Source organism: Delphinus delphis, chromosome 1, assembly GCF_949987515.2.
Source record: "Delphinus delphis chromosome 1, mDelDel1.2, whole genome shotgun sequence".
Classification (NCBI taxonomy): Eukaryota; Metazoa; Chordata; class Mammalia; order Artiodactyla; family Delphinidae; genus Delphinus; species Delphinus delphis.
The window spans coordinates 95,083,718-95,105,770 of NC_082683.1; the positions used below are offsets into that span (position 1 = coordinate 95,083,718).

The 22,053-nt window shown below is 40.7% G+C and overlaps 1 protein-coding gene across 1 annotated transcript in view; it reads right to left on the minus strand.

Annotated features, from left to right (window-relative positions):
• Positions 1-228: 228 nt before the first annotated feature.
• The window catches only part of AKNAD1 (AKNA domain containing 1), a 28,705-nt gene continuing 6,880 nt past the window's right edge, over positions 229-22,053 (minus strand). Inside the window, 6 exon segments of the mRNA XM_060026470.1 lie at positions 229-424; positions 498-594; positions 3,550-3,647; positions 6,832-6,917; positions 12,469-12,625; positions 20,369-20,501. Of these exon segments, the coding sequence (XP_059882453.1) occupies positions 229-424; positions 498-594; positions 3,550-3,647; positions 6,832-6,917; positions 12,469-12,625; positions 20,369-20,501 (767 nt within the window).

Consider the following 22,053-nt stretch of genomic DNA (forward strand, 5'->3'; position numbering starts at 1 on the left):
ATGACTTGTTACCAACTTACACTGGTATAGCACTTAGTAACTTTCAAAGTCCTTTATTGCTAGGATTGCATATCTCCCAGTCCCAGCCCAGCCTCTTGCCATCCAGGTGTCGGGCTGGATGTGCAAGTGTCAGATGAGTGCTAGAGACCTGGCGGCAGACTAAACAGGGCAGGGGCTCCCCATATGGAAGCAGTGGCTGGTATGATGTAGGTCTCCCATGCAGGGAGATTAGGTTGTGTACAAAGATGGGATCTTGCAGATGTACTTACAAGGTGAAGAATATTTATTTTCATTTAAATAACAGAGCTGGGCAAAGGCACTTCTTTTGCTGTGATTAAAGAAATTCTGTCCCGGGGTGTTGAATATGTAATGAAATTCTAAAAAGAAAAGATTAAAAATACAACTCATTGCCTGGGAGCAACAGCTGCCCCCATTTATGCCTTGTTTTCTGAGGCGGCCCAGTCACTCTCACCTTTAGATAATGCTTTACCGCAGACTCTCGGGAGTTATAAATCTTAGTGCTGCAGTTCTCACATTTATTACTCTGCAGTCCAGTCCCAGAAGCAGAATAGCAGCTGAGTCCTGTATCAGAACCTGAAAAAGCCCAAGTTACACAAAGGAAGTGTGAGGTTTTTTTATTATAGTCCTAAAATATGCTCTGGAGAGTAGAGCTCTGATCGTGCAAGGTATGCATTAGGCCCCAGAGTGTTCAATTTCCCCAAGGGGAAGTTTACCAAAGGGGGTTGCCATCCTAGGGGTGACATTTGGACTCCCCTTATGACAACTGAGAGATGTTTTGATAGAAAACAGTTCTGATAGGAAAGTCTTAAGATTTGCCTAGCACATGTAGGTGTTTAGTAAAGGTCCTCTGAATGGATGGATCTGTGAGAATTTCGTCCATTGAATTATCAGACAATCTTGCATTTGTAGTTATTTTTCCAGATTACCCCTGATACATCCACATTCTCTTCTTAGACCCTGCGGTGGCCAAGAGCTTGTGTTTTGTCATCCAGGCAACCAATTGGAAAGATGGTTTTCCTCACATCACGTTCGTGAGTCCATATGGGAACTTGAATCATAGCTTTGCCCTCATCAGTACCACAGAGAGGCTAGCAGTAGAGAGCATGTGTGTCTGGTGCAGGTCTGAGTCTTATTCGGTAGGCTGTGGGCAGTGGAGTTCTCCAGGTTAGGCCAGAGTGTGGGAGCATGGGCCCGGCAGGTGAGCACATCACACTTGGGTGTCCAAGCAACGTCTTAGCTCCAGGAGAGACGAGGCTTGGGGACAAAGCTTCTGCCAATGCTACCTGCCTTGCTGCACTCATGATTACACTCATTTGTAACATTATCTTCCAAAGTGTAAATCACAAATGGAATGAGCTCTAGGAAGGATGTTTTCTTTCCCAAATCTCAGTCAATGGTCATTGAATGCCTTCTAATCCAGAAGTCAAGGAAAGTACAAACAGAGGAAGAAGGAGCTACACCCTGGGAAGGATGTGTTGTACAGGAGAAAGGACATGGGTTCAGATAGGCCTGATTTGCAGCCTGGCTCTGCCACTTATTGGCTATATTGGTTGACAGTATGTCCACAAATTCTTTAACATGCTTTTCAAAGGATAGAGCCTAATTCCTCTCTCCTTGATTGTGACAACTCACAATTTAGTGACTTGCTTCTAACAAATAGAATAAAGTGGTAACGATGGTGTATAACTTCCAAAATTAGCTCATAAGAGACATTGAAACTTCCATCTCAGTCTTTCTCTTGGATCACTTGCCTGGGGGAAGCTGGCTGCCCTGTCTTAATGACACTCAAGCAGCCTTTTGGTTCACATGGTGAGGAACTGAGACCTCCTGCCAGTGGCCATGTGTGTGAACAATCTTGGCAGCAGATTTTCTAGCCCTAGTCAAGCCTTCAGATGATGGCAGTATTGGCCAACGTCTTGACTGCAGCTTCATGAGAGACCTTGAACCTGAACCACCCAGCTAAGTGGCTCCCAAATTCCTGACCTGCAGAAACTATGAGATAGCAAATGTTTGTTGTTTTGAGCCATTAAGGTTTGGGATACATCATTACACAGCAATAAATAACACACCAGGCTCTTTGACCCTGGCAAGTCACTTAATTTCTCCAAGCCTCCATTTACTTATCTATAAAATAAAGATAATAATTCCTACCTTACAGGGGTATTATGATAGTCAAGTGATGTACACTATATATCAACCATTCTCAGTTCTTTAATTTCAGAACACTCTTACTTACACTCTTAAAATTGAGAACCCTAAAGAGCTTTTGCTTATTATAGTTTTTATCATATAATATATGAAATTTTTTATACCTGTAGTAAAAATCCACCCTCCCCTTGCATTGGAGAAGAGCTGTCATACAACATTCAGTCAACTGAATGTGGCTTGGTAGAGAGGTATTTATAAATTTCAAGTCATTTTTGCTGTGTAGAATCATTCAGATTTTCCTAAGACTAAATGGGCAGTCTCACAGCTTTTTTTTTTTCAGAATTTTAAACTGAAGCATTTAAAAAATACTTTGTCATTTAAAAACAGTAATAATCACTTCATGTTCACAAAATAACATTTTTTATGAAAAATAGCTATTTTTGAAAAAAAATCAGTGAGTAAAATGGCAGTGTTTTACGTTTTGGCAAATTTCTAAAACATCTAGCTTAACAGAAGGCAGCTGGACTTTATAGCTCTATCTCCATTCAGTCTGTTGAAATATTGTTCTTGCACAGAAAAGAGAGGACCTCACGGCCCCCCGGGGGCCCTCTGACCACACTTTGAAAATCTCTACTCTGTTCTGGTGTCTGGTATACAGTAAGTGTTCGATCGATTAAACCTACTATTATTATTAGAAAATGTGTCATCTACAGAGAAGAAATAGAACCAAATGTGACATAACAGGAAGAATACTGAGTTGAAGGAAAAAGCAAGCCTGGTTAGCTCTCTGGCCCCCAGCTTCCTGCTGTATAAACTGGGTCGATTAGGCTCGGCCGCTGATTTTCTTCTCAGGAGCTACCTAAGCCAGCAGGCCTCAACTCCACCTCTTCCTCACCCAGGGCAGTCCTGCCAGGGGATGTTTTTCTGCTTAAATTATCTTTGGAGAAGGGCCCCTATGACTAAAACTCATTGGATTCCATGCACTGGTGCTCTCTGGGTCTGCTCCCCGCTCTAACTTTCTTTGCTCCTATGAAATGTGTATGGACAAGTCAGCAGCAACTGTCCCGTGGCGGGGGAGCTCCCAAGGTGCAGATTACGGGTCATGCTGGGGGGCTGCCACGCAGAACTGAGGCCGCCTCGTGACTGAGTCACGGAGCCCTGTGACTCCAGGCCGAGACAGGTGTGGGCACTTTCACCCTGCTTGACCACATGTCATTTGAATCAATTCATTATTCTTTACATTTTGCAACAATAATAATAATAACCAACGTGCAACACCCTAGTCTAAGTAAAGCTATTTGACGTGGCACATGGTCTGCTGGCAGTGAGCGGACCCCAAGGAGAGGATCATGACGACTGGCCCCAGACCCCTCAACTTACCGAGAACTGAGTCTGGGTGCCGTGCCTTGTCTTGAATGGCAACAGGAAACCTTCCACGGTTGATTCCTCTGTGGCCTTTTTTCTCCATTTTTTGCTTCCTAAAAAAGGTACATAAAATCCCATAAACTTTTAGTATACTGCTAATAGCGATAGTGAGAGGTCTGGTAAAACTGAAATGTGAAATTTCTTATGTCAGAGCCTGGAATGATGGAGGATGCATGTCATCCTCAACACAGCTATCCCTCTGCCTGCCTGTTTGAGAGCTTCCCCGTGAGAAAGTGCACCCAGCTCAATTTGGCCTGAAAAGAACATGCATACCAAACATTAAAAGTAAATCTGTTTTGTTTCCCTGAGGATAATATCTGGTCATGATACACATAAACAATATAGAAATTTGAAGTATGGAATTATAAAATTTGGAGTTTAATTCATTGTCTCAAAATCAGTTCTTATCAGGGGAAGAAGCTGTACTACATCTCAATACCAGATCATGTGGCTTTGGATCCATAAGCACTAGCTGAGAGATCCGAAAATTCCAGCAAGGTGGATTTTGTCCAGTGTCTACGGGGCTAAAGGCTGTGAGAGCATGTGGGGTTAATTTTAGCTGTGCAAGGCCACCAGGGGGCATCAGAAAGATGCCCTTCGATTGTCATTTACCGGGACACTTCCTCCGACTTGTCTGTAGCTTCTGTCTCCCTTCTTCACAGAAATTCTAACTCCTCCAAAGGAATTTTAGTTGACAGCAATTCTTAAGAAAGCTCTAGCTCAGCCCCTGGAATACTATAATAGCCCCTAGGGAACGTTGCTCATTCTTAGCCTGGAGGGCACCGTGCCCAAGACGTCCTGGATGTAGCCCAAGATGTCCTGGATGTAGCCAGTGAGTCAGGAATGAGACTGATTGCCGGGGATGGAGTTTGAGCCTCAGGTCTTGCTTGCAAATGTGTGCATGTCCCACTGTGCCTGGGCCTGCTGCTGGTGGAGAGAGGCGCAGTGCTTGGAGTTTGTGAGGTTGGGGGCTGAGAAGCCAGGCCCTTTCCCTCTTCTTGGAAAAATATGCTCTCCTCATGAGTCACATATTTTCTCACACCTCATTTTCTGTCTCCACCCTCCTCCTCTGGGGCATTTGAACATCTGCTCTCCAAAGTGGAAAACTTGGATGGCACTCAAGTGAGTTTAGTCCAACACATGAGTTTCTTTTTCTGCCTCTTTTAAACTTCTTTGTGCACTAAAATCTTCTTGCCAAAAACAGTTAAGGGCGGTTCTACTTGAGAAGACAGTTTTTCAACAAGACCAAGTAGCTGAAGTGTACTCTTAAATCCAAAATTCTGCATCAGACATAAAGGGATAAGCATTTTACACATAGTATATATGTTATTTATCTGCATATATATAAATATCCTTCAAACAGTACGTACATCAGTAGGCTAAATAAAGAACACATCCCATCTGAGAGAGAGCTAATCTTCTAAAAGAGTAAAGAGTATATATAACCCTCTGTTCAATTAATTCCTCAGGGATGATATAGTTTACCAAGATTTCAATTTATGAATCATGCATATCGCCACATCACACCCCAGCAGTTGATTTACTGTTAGATCTGATTTTACACTTGGTTGTGTTTTGCCTTCCATCTTGTTCATTATAAAAGAGAAAATGTAGTCTAGAACGCCAGTCCCTGTCTTGCTACTTTAGTGGTTCTGTGAGGTCTAGACTATGAATTTGGAAGAGAAATATTTAGTATCTTGAAAGCTTAATCAAAACGTTTTTTTAATGTCAAGCTATTTTTATTATGCTTACTAAAACCTAAAAAAAAATGTCAAAACGTAGGTTTTAATTCAATTAAAAAAAATAGTGGATCTGGGATGACTCAGGGATTTGGCATCATTTGTGACCTTTGTATTGAAAGGAGAGTCAAAGCTGATGATGGACATGTTGGTTTAAAATAATGGTTCACACCAGATGACACACGGATATTTAACCACAAAACCATGCTGTTTCTTTTTTTAGAGGGCGGAAACTCAATAGGACCCTTATGACAAGTGCTCATTCCGTGCTTGGCATGCTTTCCAACAGGAAACTTCAGTCTTTCAGACCTTGTCATCTGCCTCTATTCGAATCCATTATGTTCAGGTAATAGTGGTGGCTAAACAGCCCCTCCCTCCTTGCCTCTCCACCTTCCTAAGGTCAATTAGCCAAGCTTTGGCTCCAGTCCACAGTGCCTCTCAAACTTGGAGGAGGCGCCTCTTGCTGACTGATAGAAGCTTCAAATAAATGATTCTGAATCCACGCGGGCTAACAGCTGACCAAAGAGTGTTTCAAAACCATTAAGAATTTCTCCTTAGGATTTCACCTCTACAGCTTTTTACCCGATTTACAGCTTGTCACCTCCGGAAGATTTCTTGCTGAGGGATGTGGAGAAGTAAACCCTGGGACACGGGATTAGGCTTATTTCCGGTGGCACTGGGGGGCAGAGGTGGGACCCAACAGGGTAAGTTTTCATTCATTGTGAGGAGAGAGTAGTGAGGCTGCGAGCTGCTACACAATGGTGTATAATAATCTCCCACATGGGCAAGGTTCAAAGGGAGCCTAAAGGCCAAACCACCCTCCATACACTGTGGTCATGATTCTTAACCAAGAGGCCTATCAGAATCATCTGGGGGAGATTTAAAAGAAAGATTCCTGGGCTTCCCTGGTGGCGCAGTGGTTAAGAATCCACCTGCCAATGCAGGAGACACGGGTTCGAGCCCTGGTCCGGGAAGATCCCACACGCTGCAGAGCAACTAAGCCCATGCGCCACAGCTACTGAAGCCCGCGTGCCTAGAGCCCATGCTCCGCAACAAGAGAAGCCACCACAATGAGAAGCCCGCGCACCACAATGAAGAGTAGCCCCCGCTCGCCGCAACTAGAGAAAGCCCGCGCGCAGCAACAAAGACCCAAAGTAGCCAAAATAAACAAACAAACAAATAAATAAATATTAAAAAAAGATTCCCACCAGGGCTTCACCCCGGGGAGGCTGATACAGTAGGTGGGGCTGAGGCATGTGCATTATTTTCAAGTGCCCTGGTAAGGCTGATGCTCTCCGCAGTTGAGAGCCGCTGCTCCAGGGATTTGTCAGTTGGGAGGGAGACCGGGCTGCGTGTCCAGCCCTGAGATCTGCGATTCTATAACTCGGCCCGTGGCTGCTGGCACCTGTTCAGTTAGTTGATGCCCATCCTCACTGGAGTTACTATCCCAGGACCGGCTCCCACCCACCCTGGGAATTTAGCAGCTGGAAGCCCTCACCATTCAAGGACCTGGTGGCAGAAGGCACAGCTTGCACCGGTCGTCTCTGTGCTGTCCTGCCTCCCCGCAGCATTGTTAGGCTCCTCCTGCACCACAGAGCACACACAGATGTGGATGTGACCGAGGAAGTGACTCACCCCTCGGCTGCTCAGGCACAGCCCAGCAAGCCGCACGGACCCCGCCAAACTCACCATCTCAGGACTCCACTCTGATTTCTGGCTCAGTGGGGCCTGTGCTGTAATGGCCTGGGGCTTAGAGAAAGAAAGCTTCCACCCTGCCTTGACTTCCTTCCTTCTCCAGACATTTAAAACTCTAGTACAGATGAGAGAATACTCTCCCCACCCTGTTTTCTCTTTCCTTTAGTTTCAAATTACACCAAGCTCCACCAGAGGATGAACCAATTTAAGATGATTTTTAAATCCTTCAATCTGACCACTGGTTAGCAGAATCTAAAAGCCTTTCCAAAGCAATGTATTCAACTATGAATTAAAACAAGGTTTAGGGACTATCTAGAGGCCTCAATGATTGTTTATATGTCCCTGTTTAACACACACAAAAAAATCACACTATGGAACTGAAAAGGCTGACACCACCCTTACTATGGTTTTACCCTTTATGTAAACAGAAAATAAATGTACTTTTCTCACCATTATAAACAATAGTGAGAAATAAGCATCATTGTACAGACAGCTTTTTCTATATTTTGAATTACTTCCTTAGGAAATGTCTGGGTCGAAGGTTGTGAAAGTGCTTGTGTGATGATACGTGTGGCCTAATTTCTTTCCACCAAAGCTGTACGAATTACAGAGCCGCCATCAACGTTGGTGGCTCGTTTGTCTACACCTTCCTCTGCATCAGGAGTTATCCCTTGAAAATGTTCTTGTTAATTTAAAAAGTAGGGGTGGCTCCCTGTGTTAACATTTCCTCTGTTATTAAAGGAGATAAACATTTCCACATATGTTTATTTATTGGTTGTATATCCTACTTGTGACTTTCAGTTCTAATCTTTTATCCATTAATTTTTTGGAGGGTTTCAGTGTTTTCTTATTCATAAAAACAACCATTTGTTGATTGCTCCTTGTGCCAAGTACCTCTCATATCACCTCCTTTATTCCTTACCACCATCCTGGCATGTCGTCCCCATTTTAGTGATGAATAATCTGCGGCTCAGAGAATTTAAGCAGCTCGTCAAGGTCACACAGAGTGAGTGGCAGAGCTGGCATTTGAGCCTTTCCCCGTACACTTGTGTCCTTAACCACAGAGCTACTGCTCCTTCGTGCCCTTGTCAGAGCAACTTTGTATGATAAAAATCTTCATCCTGAACAGTGTTTGCTCTTACTATTTTTCAAGTTGTCTGCCTTTCTTAAAAAGATTTACTGTGGTTTCAGTTTTGCAAACATTAGTTGAAATGTTGACATGTCAAAGAGGTGGTGGAAATGGCCAAGAAACATATGAAAATGGGTAAATTTTACAAATAGTCAAAGCAATACAAATTAACACAATGAGGTATCAGTTTTCCTTTATCACTTTAGCAAAGGTTGGCGAGAAAAAGAAAACAGATACCCTGGTTTGGCTCAGGTTGGAAGGCACCTTCACTCCCAGGCACTGTTGTGGGCACCACTTTGCTAAAGGCCAGTTTATCCAAATTTTCACTGTGTATCTTTTGAACCATTAACTGCAACCCTAGGTTTTTATTCAAAGGAACTAATCAACTATGGCCAAAGGTTTGCATATAAAATGATTTTACTGAAGCAGTGTTTCTAATATCAAAGAAGTGGAAAAAACTAAATGTCCATCAATAAGGGATTGGTTTAATGAATCAGGGTACACCCATACAATGAAATACAGTGCAGTCCTTAAAAATGAAGCTGTAGGTTTATTCAATAACTTTTGAGAGGCCCATGATATAATGTTAAATGTAAAAAGCATATCCTAAAACAATACATGTATGGGGACTTCCCTGGCGGTCCGGTGGTTAACACTTCACCTTCTAATGCAGGGGGCGCGGGTTCAATCCCTGGTCGGGGAGCTAAGATCCCACATGCCTCTCGGCCAAAAAACCAAAACGTAAAACAGAAGTAATATTGTAACAAATTCAGTAAAGGCGTTAAAAATGGTCCACATCAAAAATTCTTAAAAAAGCCCCCAATACATGTATGATCCCATTTTTGTAAAAATATGTATGTGTATCAGAGAAAAAAAAAGACCAGATATACCCTAAAATATTAGCAATGGTTTTTCTGTCAGTGAAATGTTCCTCTGTATACTTTTCTCTATTTTCTGATTTTTTTGCAATAAGCCTGTATCACTTTTATAATTTAAAAAATAATGAGGTTTTTTTTGCTTCATTTTTCCCCTGTGTTTTCTTTTATTACTTCTGGGCCTTCAGGGAGTATCTCCGCACTTCACAGTTAAGGCAGATTTACATTAGCAGAATGTAGGGGGGGTGCCCTCCGCCTGAACTGGGAGACCTGGGATCCAGTGTCTCCTGTCATTTGCACTGGGCAAATCTCTTCACCTTTCTAAGCTTCCAATTTTTCTTCTGCAAAAAGTCTATGCAAACAGCAAAACTCCAAACCAACAGAATTATTACTGTTTATTGCTTATTATAATTTTGTCATTATTAATTTAGACCCAGGGCTTTTAATCCCAGTATTTCCAATTCCTTTATAATGAAATCATCTCAAAGTGTGGTCCCCAGACCAGCAGCATTGACATCACCTGGGAGCTTGTTAGAAATGCAGAATTGCAGGCTCACCCCAGACCTACCGAATCAAAGCCAGCGTTTCAGTAAGATCTGCAGGTGAGTCCACGGCAGACTGCAGTTGCAGAAGCCCTGATCTAGAACAGGTACTTCAAGCAGGTTTCTCCTGAGTTCTGAAAGAGTGGAGAGGGTTAGCAATACAGGCAGCTCTCACCAGCACTAACACCCAGGGCGCCGGTTAGTATAAGAGCCAAGTGATCTTAATTATGCCAATTTCAGAGTCACGTTCAGCCATACTGGTTGGTTAAAGAGCCAAGGCAATGAACTGAGCAGAGCCAGGACGGGGCTGCAGGACGTTACTCCGGAAGCCGAAGACAACCTCATGGTCATTTGATCTGGTTAGTCTAGTTTTTTTTTTTTTTAAAAAAAAGCAGTTTGAATTTTAGAGTCAGTTCTTGAGCTACCTGGGCGCCCCACTTTGGGGGATTATTTGGGTTTTGTTTAATCTGGTGAAGAGTCACTGGGAATTTAATTTCAGCACTCCTGGGACAGTGGGACCAAGTGACCACTTGCCCTTTTCCCACCCTCCCTCCCCTGGGCGTCTCTACGGAGAGAGGGCCCCCAAGGAAGCCAGGCTCCCGGAGGTGGAAGCGGTGGTCCAAGTCCACGTCTCCCTTCTCGGACCCTCAGGAGGGGCCCGTCGCTGCCCTCTTTGCTGAGCTGTGGGACCAGCCTGTCAAGTTCCTCGGAAGAGGGGGCCTCCTGTGTCTGTGCCGGTGGGGGGTGGGGGCGGCGCCCTGTCCCCTCTCACCCACATGGCCCCGGCGCCACGCAGGACGGCCAGGGTGCTCCTTGGGTAACTGGGGAGCCGCATAGAGGGACTTGCCATTAGGGCTGCTGTTGCACAGGAGGTGACTCAAAATGGGTTCTGCATTTCCACACCACACCTAAGGCAGCATCATATCCTGCCTGGAGTCCCTTTCCCCGGACTCCTCACTTAGCTACCTCATTCTTATCCCCCAGTACTCAATTCAGATCTCACCTCTGACCCTACCCTCCCACTGTGAGTTACTTTTGGTCATATCCCATCACCTAATTGTCACGGTACCTAACACCCAGGTAATGTGCTTACTGTGAGCCAGGCCCTGTTTTAAGTACGTATATTAACTCATTTAAACGTCCTAATAATATCATTAAAATTTCTAAGAAGCTGCCAGGTGAAGCCAATGCTGCTGGTCTGGGGGCCAGCTTTGAGATATTTCATTATAAAGGAATTAGAAATAATGGAATTAAAAACCCCTGGGTCTAAAATGATAATGACAAAATTATAGTAGACATAATAGTTCCGTTGGCTCAGACCTTTACAGTTTGCAAAGACTTTTTGCTAAAGGAGTTGGAAGCTTAGACAGATATTATTATCCTCACTTTATACAGGAGGAAACTGAGGCACAGAGAGTTTATATAACTTTCTTAAGGTCACAAAGCTGATTAATGACAGAGCTCATATTGATATTTGAACCCAGGCAGTCTGGCTTCACAGTCCTAAGGAATGCATTATTACTTGCACCTACATAGCACTTTTAACATTCTGTAATTCCACGTTAATTTTATCTGTTTGTTGTATGTGTCCCTCATGGAAATGTAAGCATCTTGAGGGCAGGTGGTTTGTCTGCCTTGTTTATATTGTATCCCCAATACCGAGAAAAGTGCCTAGCATTTAGCAAGAAATATTTACCGAATGAATGGTTAATACTAGAGGTAGACTCTCTTTTCAGGGCTATTTATCACAAAGTTATAGAGTCCTCATCATCTCACAACAGTTGCTATACACTTGGGACCAGTTAAGAAGAGCGAACCCAGACCTGAGGGGAGTGCTGAACAGGAGCCTGGGCTGCCTCACTAGACTCACTCACACCATGTTGAAGCTAATTTCGGTTCAGGACTAGAGAGAGAACCAGCTGCGAACCTTGGGGATCATTTGTTAAATCCACAGTGGTGCAGAGTTTACTATACCGAGTACTCACTCTATACCAGGCATTCAGTCAGTTGTTCGGGCTACAAAGATGGGTACAAAGGCACAAGGACAAATGAGACATGATGCTATGGGGGCACAGAGGCTGGGATGAAGAATCCTGCCTGGAGTGGGCGGCTATGCATCAAGGTTATATAACTAACCTTCAGAGTTAGTGGGCTAACTCTGAAGATGGGCCTTGAATGAATGGGATTTTTGAGGAGGCAAACATACTTTTTTGGAAGGGCTAACATTTATATAATCTTCAATATCCTGTCCTAAACTCTGACAAAAACCTATTCAAGTTTTGAATAACAGCCATGGGCTGTGTCTTCAAATACAGTCAATTTAAGGCAATTATCCAGATGATTCCATTTGTCAGAATTTTCATGTATTCTGAAATGTTCTGATAGTTGAGGTTACAAAAAGTACTATAGAAAGACACTGGTAATTGATTTGAATTCCTGGTTTTGCATATGTAGACAATCCAAAAGAATTTAACTTGAGAGAAAGAAAATGTAGAAGTGGACTCATGAGAAATGGTTCTTTCACTGAGTGTGTTATTCTTTATGTAGCAGAAATAGTACAAAACTATTAAGAAGAAAAATTATTTCTTCCAGGCATGCAAGATCTACAAAAAATGTTACTATTCATCCAGAAGAAATAGCTCTTTAGCAGTTCATCAGTTTAAGCTGCATTGTTACATCCTAAACCAATAAGATATTTCAAAAACCAACACTTGAAATAGCTTCTAATTCTTAAAAGCTGGTTCCACTTTAAATAATATGATTCATAGGCCTTTGGAAAGTTAAATTTTCATGAAATGTTAAGATAGAATTCAGTGATTCCATTAATTAGGATTCTATAAATACATAAAACCATTTTTCTTGGCATGAAATTAGGCTGTAGGCTGCTATATTACCTCATTTGAGGATGGATAGGATGTGGATGACAAGTTATCCAGGTTGATTTGAGAACTCACGGGAAGAGAGACAGCTGAAGTGTATTTGCCTTTATTAATTTTCTCTTTAAAATCTTCAAGTAGCATCTCCAATGTGAAGATTTCACCTTCTACTTTTCTAGGTAAATATAAACACACAGGCATCTTATTGAGTATGCAGTCAACATTCTAATTAGTAACAACAGTTCTTGAATATAACATTGATCTACATTTTTAATGCCATCTATCTTCAGACAGGAAGGGTAATGGACACCTTCCCTGACAGGCATCCTGTTTATAGTTTCACTGCAAAGGCCTGGGCTCTAATACTCAATTTTTTCTTCCAGTTTTATTGAGATATAATTGACATACAGCACTGGACAAGTTTAAGGTGTACAACATAATGACGTGACTTACATACAACACGAAATGATTATCACAACAATTTACTGAACATCCATCATCTCATATAGATACAATATTAAAGAAATAAGAAAAAATTTTTTTCCTTGTGATGAGAACTCTTAGGATTTACTCTCAACAACTCTCATATATAACGTACAGTAGTGCTAATTATATTTATCATGTTCTATATTTCTAATTCTCATTTTGTTATTCATTAGCTGTGTATCTTTTGGCAAATCACTTAATCTTTCTGTGCCTCCAATGTCTCAACTATAACATGAGATAACAATATTTTGCTTATCTGGATCTGATTATTTTGAAGTCCCTTACAGTTCTAAGAGCTATGATTCTAGGAAAATAGTGATTTATATCAACTGAAAAAGAATGATATGAAAAATCTGAATAACTTAATTAACAAGCTTGATCCATAGGTATATGTACATATAGGTATATGTGTATATATGTACATGCATATATAAATATAAATATATATTTTGCCCCCAAAGAATTAATTTTCCTCAAATTCATTAAGTTTATAAAAATTTATCTCATATTACTCCACAAAGAAAAATCTCAACAAATTCCAAAACATTAAAAATTATACCAGTTCTTTCCCACTAAGATCAAGAACAAGGCAAAAATATTCCTTCTCACCACTCCTATTCAACATTGTACTTGAAGTCCTAGCTAAAGCAACAAGACAAGAAAAAGAAAGAGAAGGTATACACGTTGGAAAGGAAGAAATAAAATTGTATTTGTCCACAGATGATCATCTGTGTAGAAAATTAGAATCAACAAAAAAACTTCTGGAACTAATAAGCAATTATAGTGAGGTTGCAGGGTACAAGGTTAATATATGAAAGTCAATCACTTTCCTACATTCTTTTTTTTTTTTTTTTGCGGTACGCGGGCCTCTCACTGTTGTGGCCTCTCCCATTGTAGAGCACAGGCTCCAGATGTGCAGGCTCAGCGGCCATGGCTCACAGGCCCAGCTGCTCCGTGGCACACAGGATCTTCCTGGACCGGGGCACGAAACCATGTCCCCTGCATCGGCAGGCAGACTCTCAACCACTGCGCCACCAGGGAAGCCCTCCTATATTCTTTTAAGGAACAAGTGGAATTTGAAGTTAAAAATATAGTACCATTTACATTAAGGTCCAAAAAACTTAAATATATAGGTATAAATCTAAAAAAATATGCACAAGGTCTCTATGAAGAAAATTACAAAACTCTGATGAGTGAAATCAAAGGACTAAATAAATGGAGAGATAGTCCATGTTCATGGATAGGAAGACGCAATATTATCAAAATATCTGTTCTTCCCAACTTGATCTATAGATCCAGTGCAATCCTAGTAAAAATCCCAGCAACTTCTTTTGTGGCTATTGACAAACTGACTCTAAAGTTTATATGGGGACTTCCCTGGAGGTCCAGTGGTAAAGAATCTTCCTTCCAATGCAGGGGACTTGGGTTCGATCCCTGGTCAGGGAACTAAGAACCCACATGACGTGGGGCAACTAAGCCCACCACAACTACTGAGCGTACGTGCTTCAACTAGAGAGCCCACATGCCACAACTAGAGAGAGAAAACCCACACACCACAACTAGAGAGAAGCCTGTATCACAATGAAAGATCCCACATGCCGCAACTAAGACCTGACGCAACCAAAAAAATAAATAAAATAAATGTTTTAAAAAATAAAGTTTATATGGAGAGACCAAAGAGCAGAATAGACAGCCTACAAATAGACCTACATAAAATTAGTCAACTGATATTTGACAAAGGAGTAAAGGTGATACAACGGAGCAAAGATAATCTGTTCAACAAATGGTGCTGGAACAACTGGACATCCATGTGCAAAAAAAAAATGAATCTAGACACAGACCTTACACTCTTCACAAAAATCAGCCCCAAATGGATCATAGACCAGGAATAGAAGGATCATGTTTATGTATAGAATGAGTTGGGAAATATTCCCTTTTCTTTTTATGTTCCAGAAGAGTTATTTAAAGTCTTTGTTGAACTCACCCATAGTCCCACTTGGATTTGGTACGTTTTGGGGGTTTGACTGTTTACAATCTTCTCTATTTTTGTCTGGTTATTAGTCTTTTCGGATTTCCTACCTCTTTTTGAGTAGAGTTTAATAATTTATATTTTCCTAGAGATTTGTCCATTTCATCTACATTTTAAACTGTGTTGATATGAAATTGTCCAATCCCATTTGATCTAAAATTTTTATTCTGATATTTTTCCTTTCTCATTCTTTATGTTATTTATGCTTCTCAGTCAGACTTTCCAGTGGTTTATTTTATAGATATTTTCAAAGAAAATGTTTTATTGATTAAATTATTTTAAACTTCATTTATTTCTCCTTCCTTTTATGAATCTCTTCCTTTTTGGGGGTTTATTTTGATGTTCTTTTTCTGCCTTCCTGGTTTGAATTCTTAATTTATTGGTTTTGAACTTTCCCCCCTAATAAATGCATTTTAAAACTATAAATTTTCTTCAGAGTACTACTTTAGCTATACTACATTGGTTTTCATGTTATTTTCTCATTTATTATTGACTTGTAGATTATTCCTAACCTCCATTTTTATTTCCTATTTAACACAAGAATTATTTAGATGAGCGTTAAAATTTTCTGATTAGATTTTTACTATCTTTTTATTATTAATTTCCAGTGATCAGAGAATGTGAGTGGTATAATTTTTTAATATTTTTTTTTAGAGAAGTTTTAGCTTCTCAGCAAAACTGATAGGAAGATACAGAGATTTCCCATATACCCACTGCCTCCACACATACATAACCTCCCCCATTATCAACATCCCCACCAGAGTGGTAGATTTGTTATAATTAATGAACTTATATTGACACATCATAATCACCCAAAGTCTATAGTTTACATTGGGATTTACTTTTAGTATTGTACATTCCATAGGTTTGAACAAATGTATAATGACATGTGTCCACCTTTAGGATATCATACAGAGTATTTTCACTGCCCTAAAAATCCTTTGTACTCTGCCTATTCAACCCTCCCCCCACCCTAACCCCTAGCAACCACTGATCTTTTTGTTTTTGCCCATTTTGCCTTTTACAGAATGTCACATAATTGGAATCATGCAACATGTAGCCTTTTCAGATTGGCTTCTTTCTTAGTAATATGCATTTAAGTTTCATCCATGTCTTTTCATGACTTGATAGCTCATTTCTTTTTAGCACAAATAATATTCCATTGTCTAGATAGACCACAGTTAATTAGTGCAGTTCATCTACTGAAGGACATATTGGTTGCTTCCAAGTTTTGATGGTTCTGAATATAACTGCTTGAAATATCCATGTGCATGTTTTTGGACATAAGTTTTCATCTCCTTTGTGTAAATACCAAGGAGCATGATTGATGGATCATATGGTAAGAGTATATTTAGTTTTGAAAGAAGCTGCCAAACTATCTTCCAAACTGGCTGTAGCATTTTGCATTCCCACCAGCAATAAAGCAGAGTTCCTATTGCTCTACATCCTCACCAGCATTTGGTGTTTTTAGCATTCCAGATTTTGGGCATTCTAATAGTGTGTAGTGGTATCTCATTGTTGTTTCAATTTGCCATTTCCCTGATGATATATGATGCGGAGCATCTTTTCATATGCTTATTTGCCATCTGTATGTTTTCTTTTGGTGAGGTGTCTGTTAAGATCTTTAGTACATTTTTTAATTGGGTTTTTTTCTTACTGTTGAGTTATAAGAGTTCTTTGCATATTTTGGATAACAGTCCTTTACGAGAAGTGTCTCATCTTCTCATTCTCTTTACATTGTCTTTTGCAGAGCAGAAGTTTTTAATTTGAAGTCTAGCTTATCAATTATTTCTTTCATGGGTGGTGCCTTTGATGTTGTATCTCAAAAACCATCACCATAACAAAGGTCATCTAGGTATTCTACTATGTTATGTCCTAGGGGTTTTATGATTTTGCCCCCCCAAAAGCACCAAATCCAAGTGGAATTATGGGTGAGTTTACCAAAGACCTTAAGTAACTCTTCTGGAACATAAAAAGAAAGGGGAAATTTTCCCAACTGATTCTATAGATAAACATTAGGATATTTATTAATATATTTCACTAGATTCATAAAGGAGATTAACTAGATTTCTAAACCCCATTTGATTAAACTTTTTCCTAAATTTAAAAATATCTAATTCTAGTAAGCTAGGAATAGATGGAAACTTTCTCGATAAAGCTTATCTACTTGAACCTACAGCAGTCATTATACTTGGAAGAATTCCCGATACCATTAGGAACATGACAAGAATGATTGTTTTCACAAGTATTATTCAATGTTTTTTGGGAAAACCTAGCAAATGAAATAAAGCAATAAAAGGAAATGTGATATAAAAAAGTTGGTGGGAAGAAAAGATATAATGTATAAATATTTAAGGGGAAAAGTGAAGTTGAAGGGAACTATTATTTGTTTCTGATTGTCATACCTAAAAACTAAGACTGTCAAACTGAAAATCAACGAAATAGTAAGAACAAGATTGTGTCAGGTAGCCCCGTATAAGTTAAACATACAATTTTCTTTATTTCCTGTATATGGATTAGAGAAAACATCTATTAACAACACACAGAGGGACTTCCCTGGTGGTCCAGTGGTCAAGAATCTGCCTTTCAATGCAGGGGACGCAGGTTCGATCCCTGGTCTGGGAACTAAGATCCCACATGCTGTGGGGCAACTAAGCCTGCACGCCACAACTACTGAGCCTGCCACGGTCTGGAGCCCATGCATCACAACTAGAGAGCCCACATGCCACAGCTACTGAGCCCGCGTGCTCTAGAGCCCATGCCACAACTAGAGAGAAGCCCGCGTGCCGCAACAAAGAGCCCATGCACCACAGTGAAAGATCCCGCATACCGCAAGGAAGATCGCACGTGCTGCAACTAAGACCTGATGCAGCCAAATAAATATTTTTTATAAGGTATGTGTATAATCTTGACTCTTAAAAAAAAACACAGAAAAAGTATAAAATAGCTAAGAACAAATTTGACAAAACATGTAAAATCTACATGAAGAAAACATGCTGGGGATGTTTTCATGGGAATGGGATGGGAATACTCATTGCAAAGATTTTAATTTTTCCTGAACTGATCTGTAAATTCAACAAAATCCTAAACAAAATTCAAATGGAATTTTATTAAAGAAATTTGGTTCCTAAAACTATATTTCTCAATAAAAGTGACTCTATCAATGAAAAAAAAGAAATTTGCTGAGCTGATTATAAAGTTTATTAGTAAGAAGAGTATACAAGAATAGCTAAAGAAAGTTTAAAAGAAGAAACATTTAAAAATATACACTAACCTATAGTAATTTAGAACTATGTGGTTAATGTAGAAATAGAAACAGAACAATGGGGAGGATAGATCCAATCCCATGTACACATGGGGGTTTTGTATATGATAAAAGTGGCTTTTTACCAATGGGGAAAGGCTGCCCTATTCAACGAGTGGTGGGACAAAGATCTAAACCTGGAAAACCAGACTGATAAGTAAAATATAGGAAAATATGTCCTAGTCTGGCAGTCAGAAGGGAATTCATCAGGTGACAAGGGGAGACTGAAAATTTAAAGGAAGTGAAATGATGGAGCGAGGCCTCAAGGTAGCGGGAAGAGATAGGCTCAAGGACCAAGGCTGGAGAGATTGGAAGGTGAGTGAAGGAAGAAAGAGGAGGTGAAAACATGCAGAACTGGAGGTGGAGAAAAGACATTTCTTGAGGGAATTTGTGATCTTTTCTGTAAAACAGAAGACAAGAGTGTATGCCGATAGTATCAGGGAGGAGGGATTGATGGAGGCAGAACCCCATTTCTTGACTCCTTGGCTTCTGGTGCTAGTGTGTGAAAGAATCAAATGACCATCAGACTACATTCTGACAAACAAGATACATGAAATCCAAACAATGTTTTTGAATATTACCTCTCAAAGGCAATAATAAGAAGGTTTTAATAAGAGCACAATAGCTGACTTAAGCAATTAGCCAATTAATTTGCACAATTCTTTCCTTTACAGAAAGCCATCAACAATAGCCTTTGGACCCATCATTTAGAAGGTTCTCGACACACCACGACCTCAAGGGTTGGATTGGGTTCTGCTCTTTGCCACATTTTGCCCATTTGAGAACAAGAGGGGCTGAGCACACTTTGCTCTGAGGCAGTTCTGAGGTGAGTTTTGGGAGAGGCTGAGTCCTTCCCTTGCCCCAGTGTTGACAGCTTCTCCTGTATATGGGATATAATTGCAGTTGAAACTCTTTTGATTTATACTGGGGCCAGGCGCAGTGTGGGTGTAACTAGGATATAAATAAGGCATTGCATAACTTTGGTCTTAATGTGCACAGAGGCCTGTCTTTAAGACGACTGCCAAAACAAGTGGGATTTCTTGGAAAATAAATATCCTTACGCTATTAGTTTTTAAACAAATAGTGAAAGCATGTGGAGATCCTTTTTTCCAAGAAAAAAATGCCTTTGGGGGAAAAAAATCAATATTAAAACCTCATCCTTGCTGTCTAATTACTCAGTATTGAAATAACAATAGACAGAGATTTCATTCATTTTGAAGAAGTAATATCTCAGGACGCTAGTGCCAGAATATAAACCATTAAAATATTTTGGCATCAAGAATGAATTCGTGTTAAAATGCTATGAATAGAAAGAGCTGAACTTACAAATATTAAGCCTACTAAATGGGTTCTTTAAATTCATCCCAGGAAATTATGTGGAAACAATCCTAGCCTTGAGTCCTGGACTACATCTTAAAATTATTTAGATTGGAAAGAGAGGGGCATGGTGGCATCAGAAGGGCCAGCTGGAATCTTCATTCGATATGATTGTGCAGCCAAGTTTCTAATGTGAATTAATTCAGGAATCATTTGACTTCAAGCCTTAACATTTTGCCTTTATCAGGATTTGTGGGTCCCTTACCCCAACACTAACCAATGTAACAATTATTCATTCCTGCCTGCTGCCTCTTTGGAATTGTCTGTGCATGAGGAAAAAGAGGGACAGAAAAGAAGAACCGGGCAGGGGAAATAAAGGCAGGAATGGGATGAAGGAGAGGACAGGACAGGAGGAGCTTGGAGAGGAGAGGGTCCTCTGGGGTTAACACGTGAGCCTTTCTAGAGTTTCTTGTACTCTTCTGAGTCTCAGAACCAATTATAATGACATCCAACAAAATGCAAGGTGGTGGCACAATGTCTCTCCTCCAGGAGACCATTGTTCATTTGGGGCACTCTATCTGGGTCAGTGCCCTGCACAGGACCTTACACATAGCAGGAATTCCGTACTGCTTGTTGCATGGGGTGACACTTATTCAATGGGAGCACAGTTTTTGCTGACCCAAGACCAATGGCTCTCCAAGCACTAAGCCATCAGCCGCATCAGAATCCCACCTGAAGGAGATTACCTCTGACCCTTCCACCTTACACAGTTTAAGCCTCACCTTTCTGGATCAAATTCATCGACAGCTGGGGATTCATGCTTGTGGACTTGCTATTTCAAAGTCAGATGCTTTTCCTTATTGGCCAGAAACTCCTATTCCAGCAGTTCGAGGTGTCCCTGCATTTTCTCGAGGACTTGTAACAGTGGAGTCACTGGAATCATTCACAGGTAAGCCTGTGTGTGTAGTTGGTTTTCCCCAAAACACAATGAGGATGTACCCCACAGTAGTGTCAAAACAAAGCCATCATCCTTCTCCTGGCAATTGTTTTGTTTCAGAGTCTGACATCTAAAATATAGACAACCCAAGACCCATCTCAGCATTTATGACACCTCATAGCACATAGCTGAAAACTATGGTCACTTCTGATTTCTCTCCTAGAACCCACTTGGAGGTGTTTAAATTTTTATTAATGGGACATTCATAATCCTACATATTTGCAGAATAATTTTTAGCTCACAGAGCACTTTTCCATTCATTATCTTATTTAATCCACGCATCAATGTTGTAAACGTGGCAAAGTAGATTTATTATCCCAGTTTTATAGAGGAGGAAACTGGGGCTCTAGGAAGTATGTCAGAAGTCACATAGATATTAGAAAAGAACTGAAGTTAGAGGACCTGGGATTGAATCTGTGGCACTTGGGGGATGAAATGCGGAAGGAACATCGGGAAGTTTAGTCAAAAGCTTCAAATGGGTCTTCCAGATGTAGCCTCATGCAGATGAATGTTTAAACTGTACAGGTCAGGGTCTTATCTCGATGCACAGAGGCTGCAGCCCTGCAGCCCCAGTCACTAAACATTCCCTGAGCACTGCCCATGTTTGGTCCTGGGCCAAAAGTGTGAGAGACACAAAAGCTGTATCAGGCACAGTCCCTGGTCTCAGGGATTTTATTCCAGTTGGGAAAACAGACTGTGGGATGGAATACTTTGCTATGGCTCAATGGAAGAAGTGAGACTTAAGTCAGGCTTAAAGGACTCAAGAGGGCTTGGATCAGGCAGTATCCATGAAAATGGAGAGGAAAGGATGAATTGGAGAGATATTGCCAAAGGCAAGAATACTGCATCATGGGATTACAGAATCGGACACACCAGGGTTCAAGTTCAGACTGTCACCTACTAATTGTATGATTTTAGTCACCTTGAACTCTAAGTTTCAGTTTTCTGATTTGAGATAATAGCCCTCACCTCATATTGTAAAAATTAAATGAGATAATGCTTAGTGCCAGGAGCATAGTACACCCTCAATAGATGGTAGCTCTCATCTTCATTGTTATTAGTTCTTACTATTATTAAAATAAACAAACAAGTTTAGAAGCATACTGGCTATACAGGTATAAAAAATGGCAAGTGTGGTAGATGTTTTCCATTTCTCCTCACCCCAGATCCACCCTCCAACTTTCTCTGTGCCCCAGCCAGGAGGCTGGCCTTCAATGCACTGTATCAATAGGCTCCCATGCCTCTGGCTTTGGTTGATTTCAGCCAATGGAAGACAACAGCAGGAGAGAGGAACTGAAGAAGGATGAGGTAGGGTCTTTATTTCCTTGATTTCCTCCTGTCTGTATCATCATGGATTGGCTGTGTCTCTATCAAAAGCCGCAGAACTTGTCAGCTACCCCTACAGCTACTGCTACTCTTGTTATGCTCCATTATCTGCTCTTCCTCCGTCCCTCTGCCCCACTGTTCCTT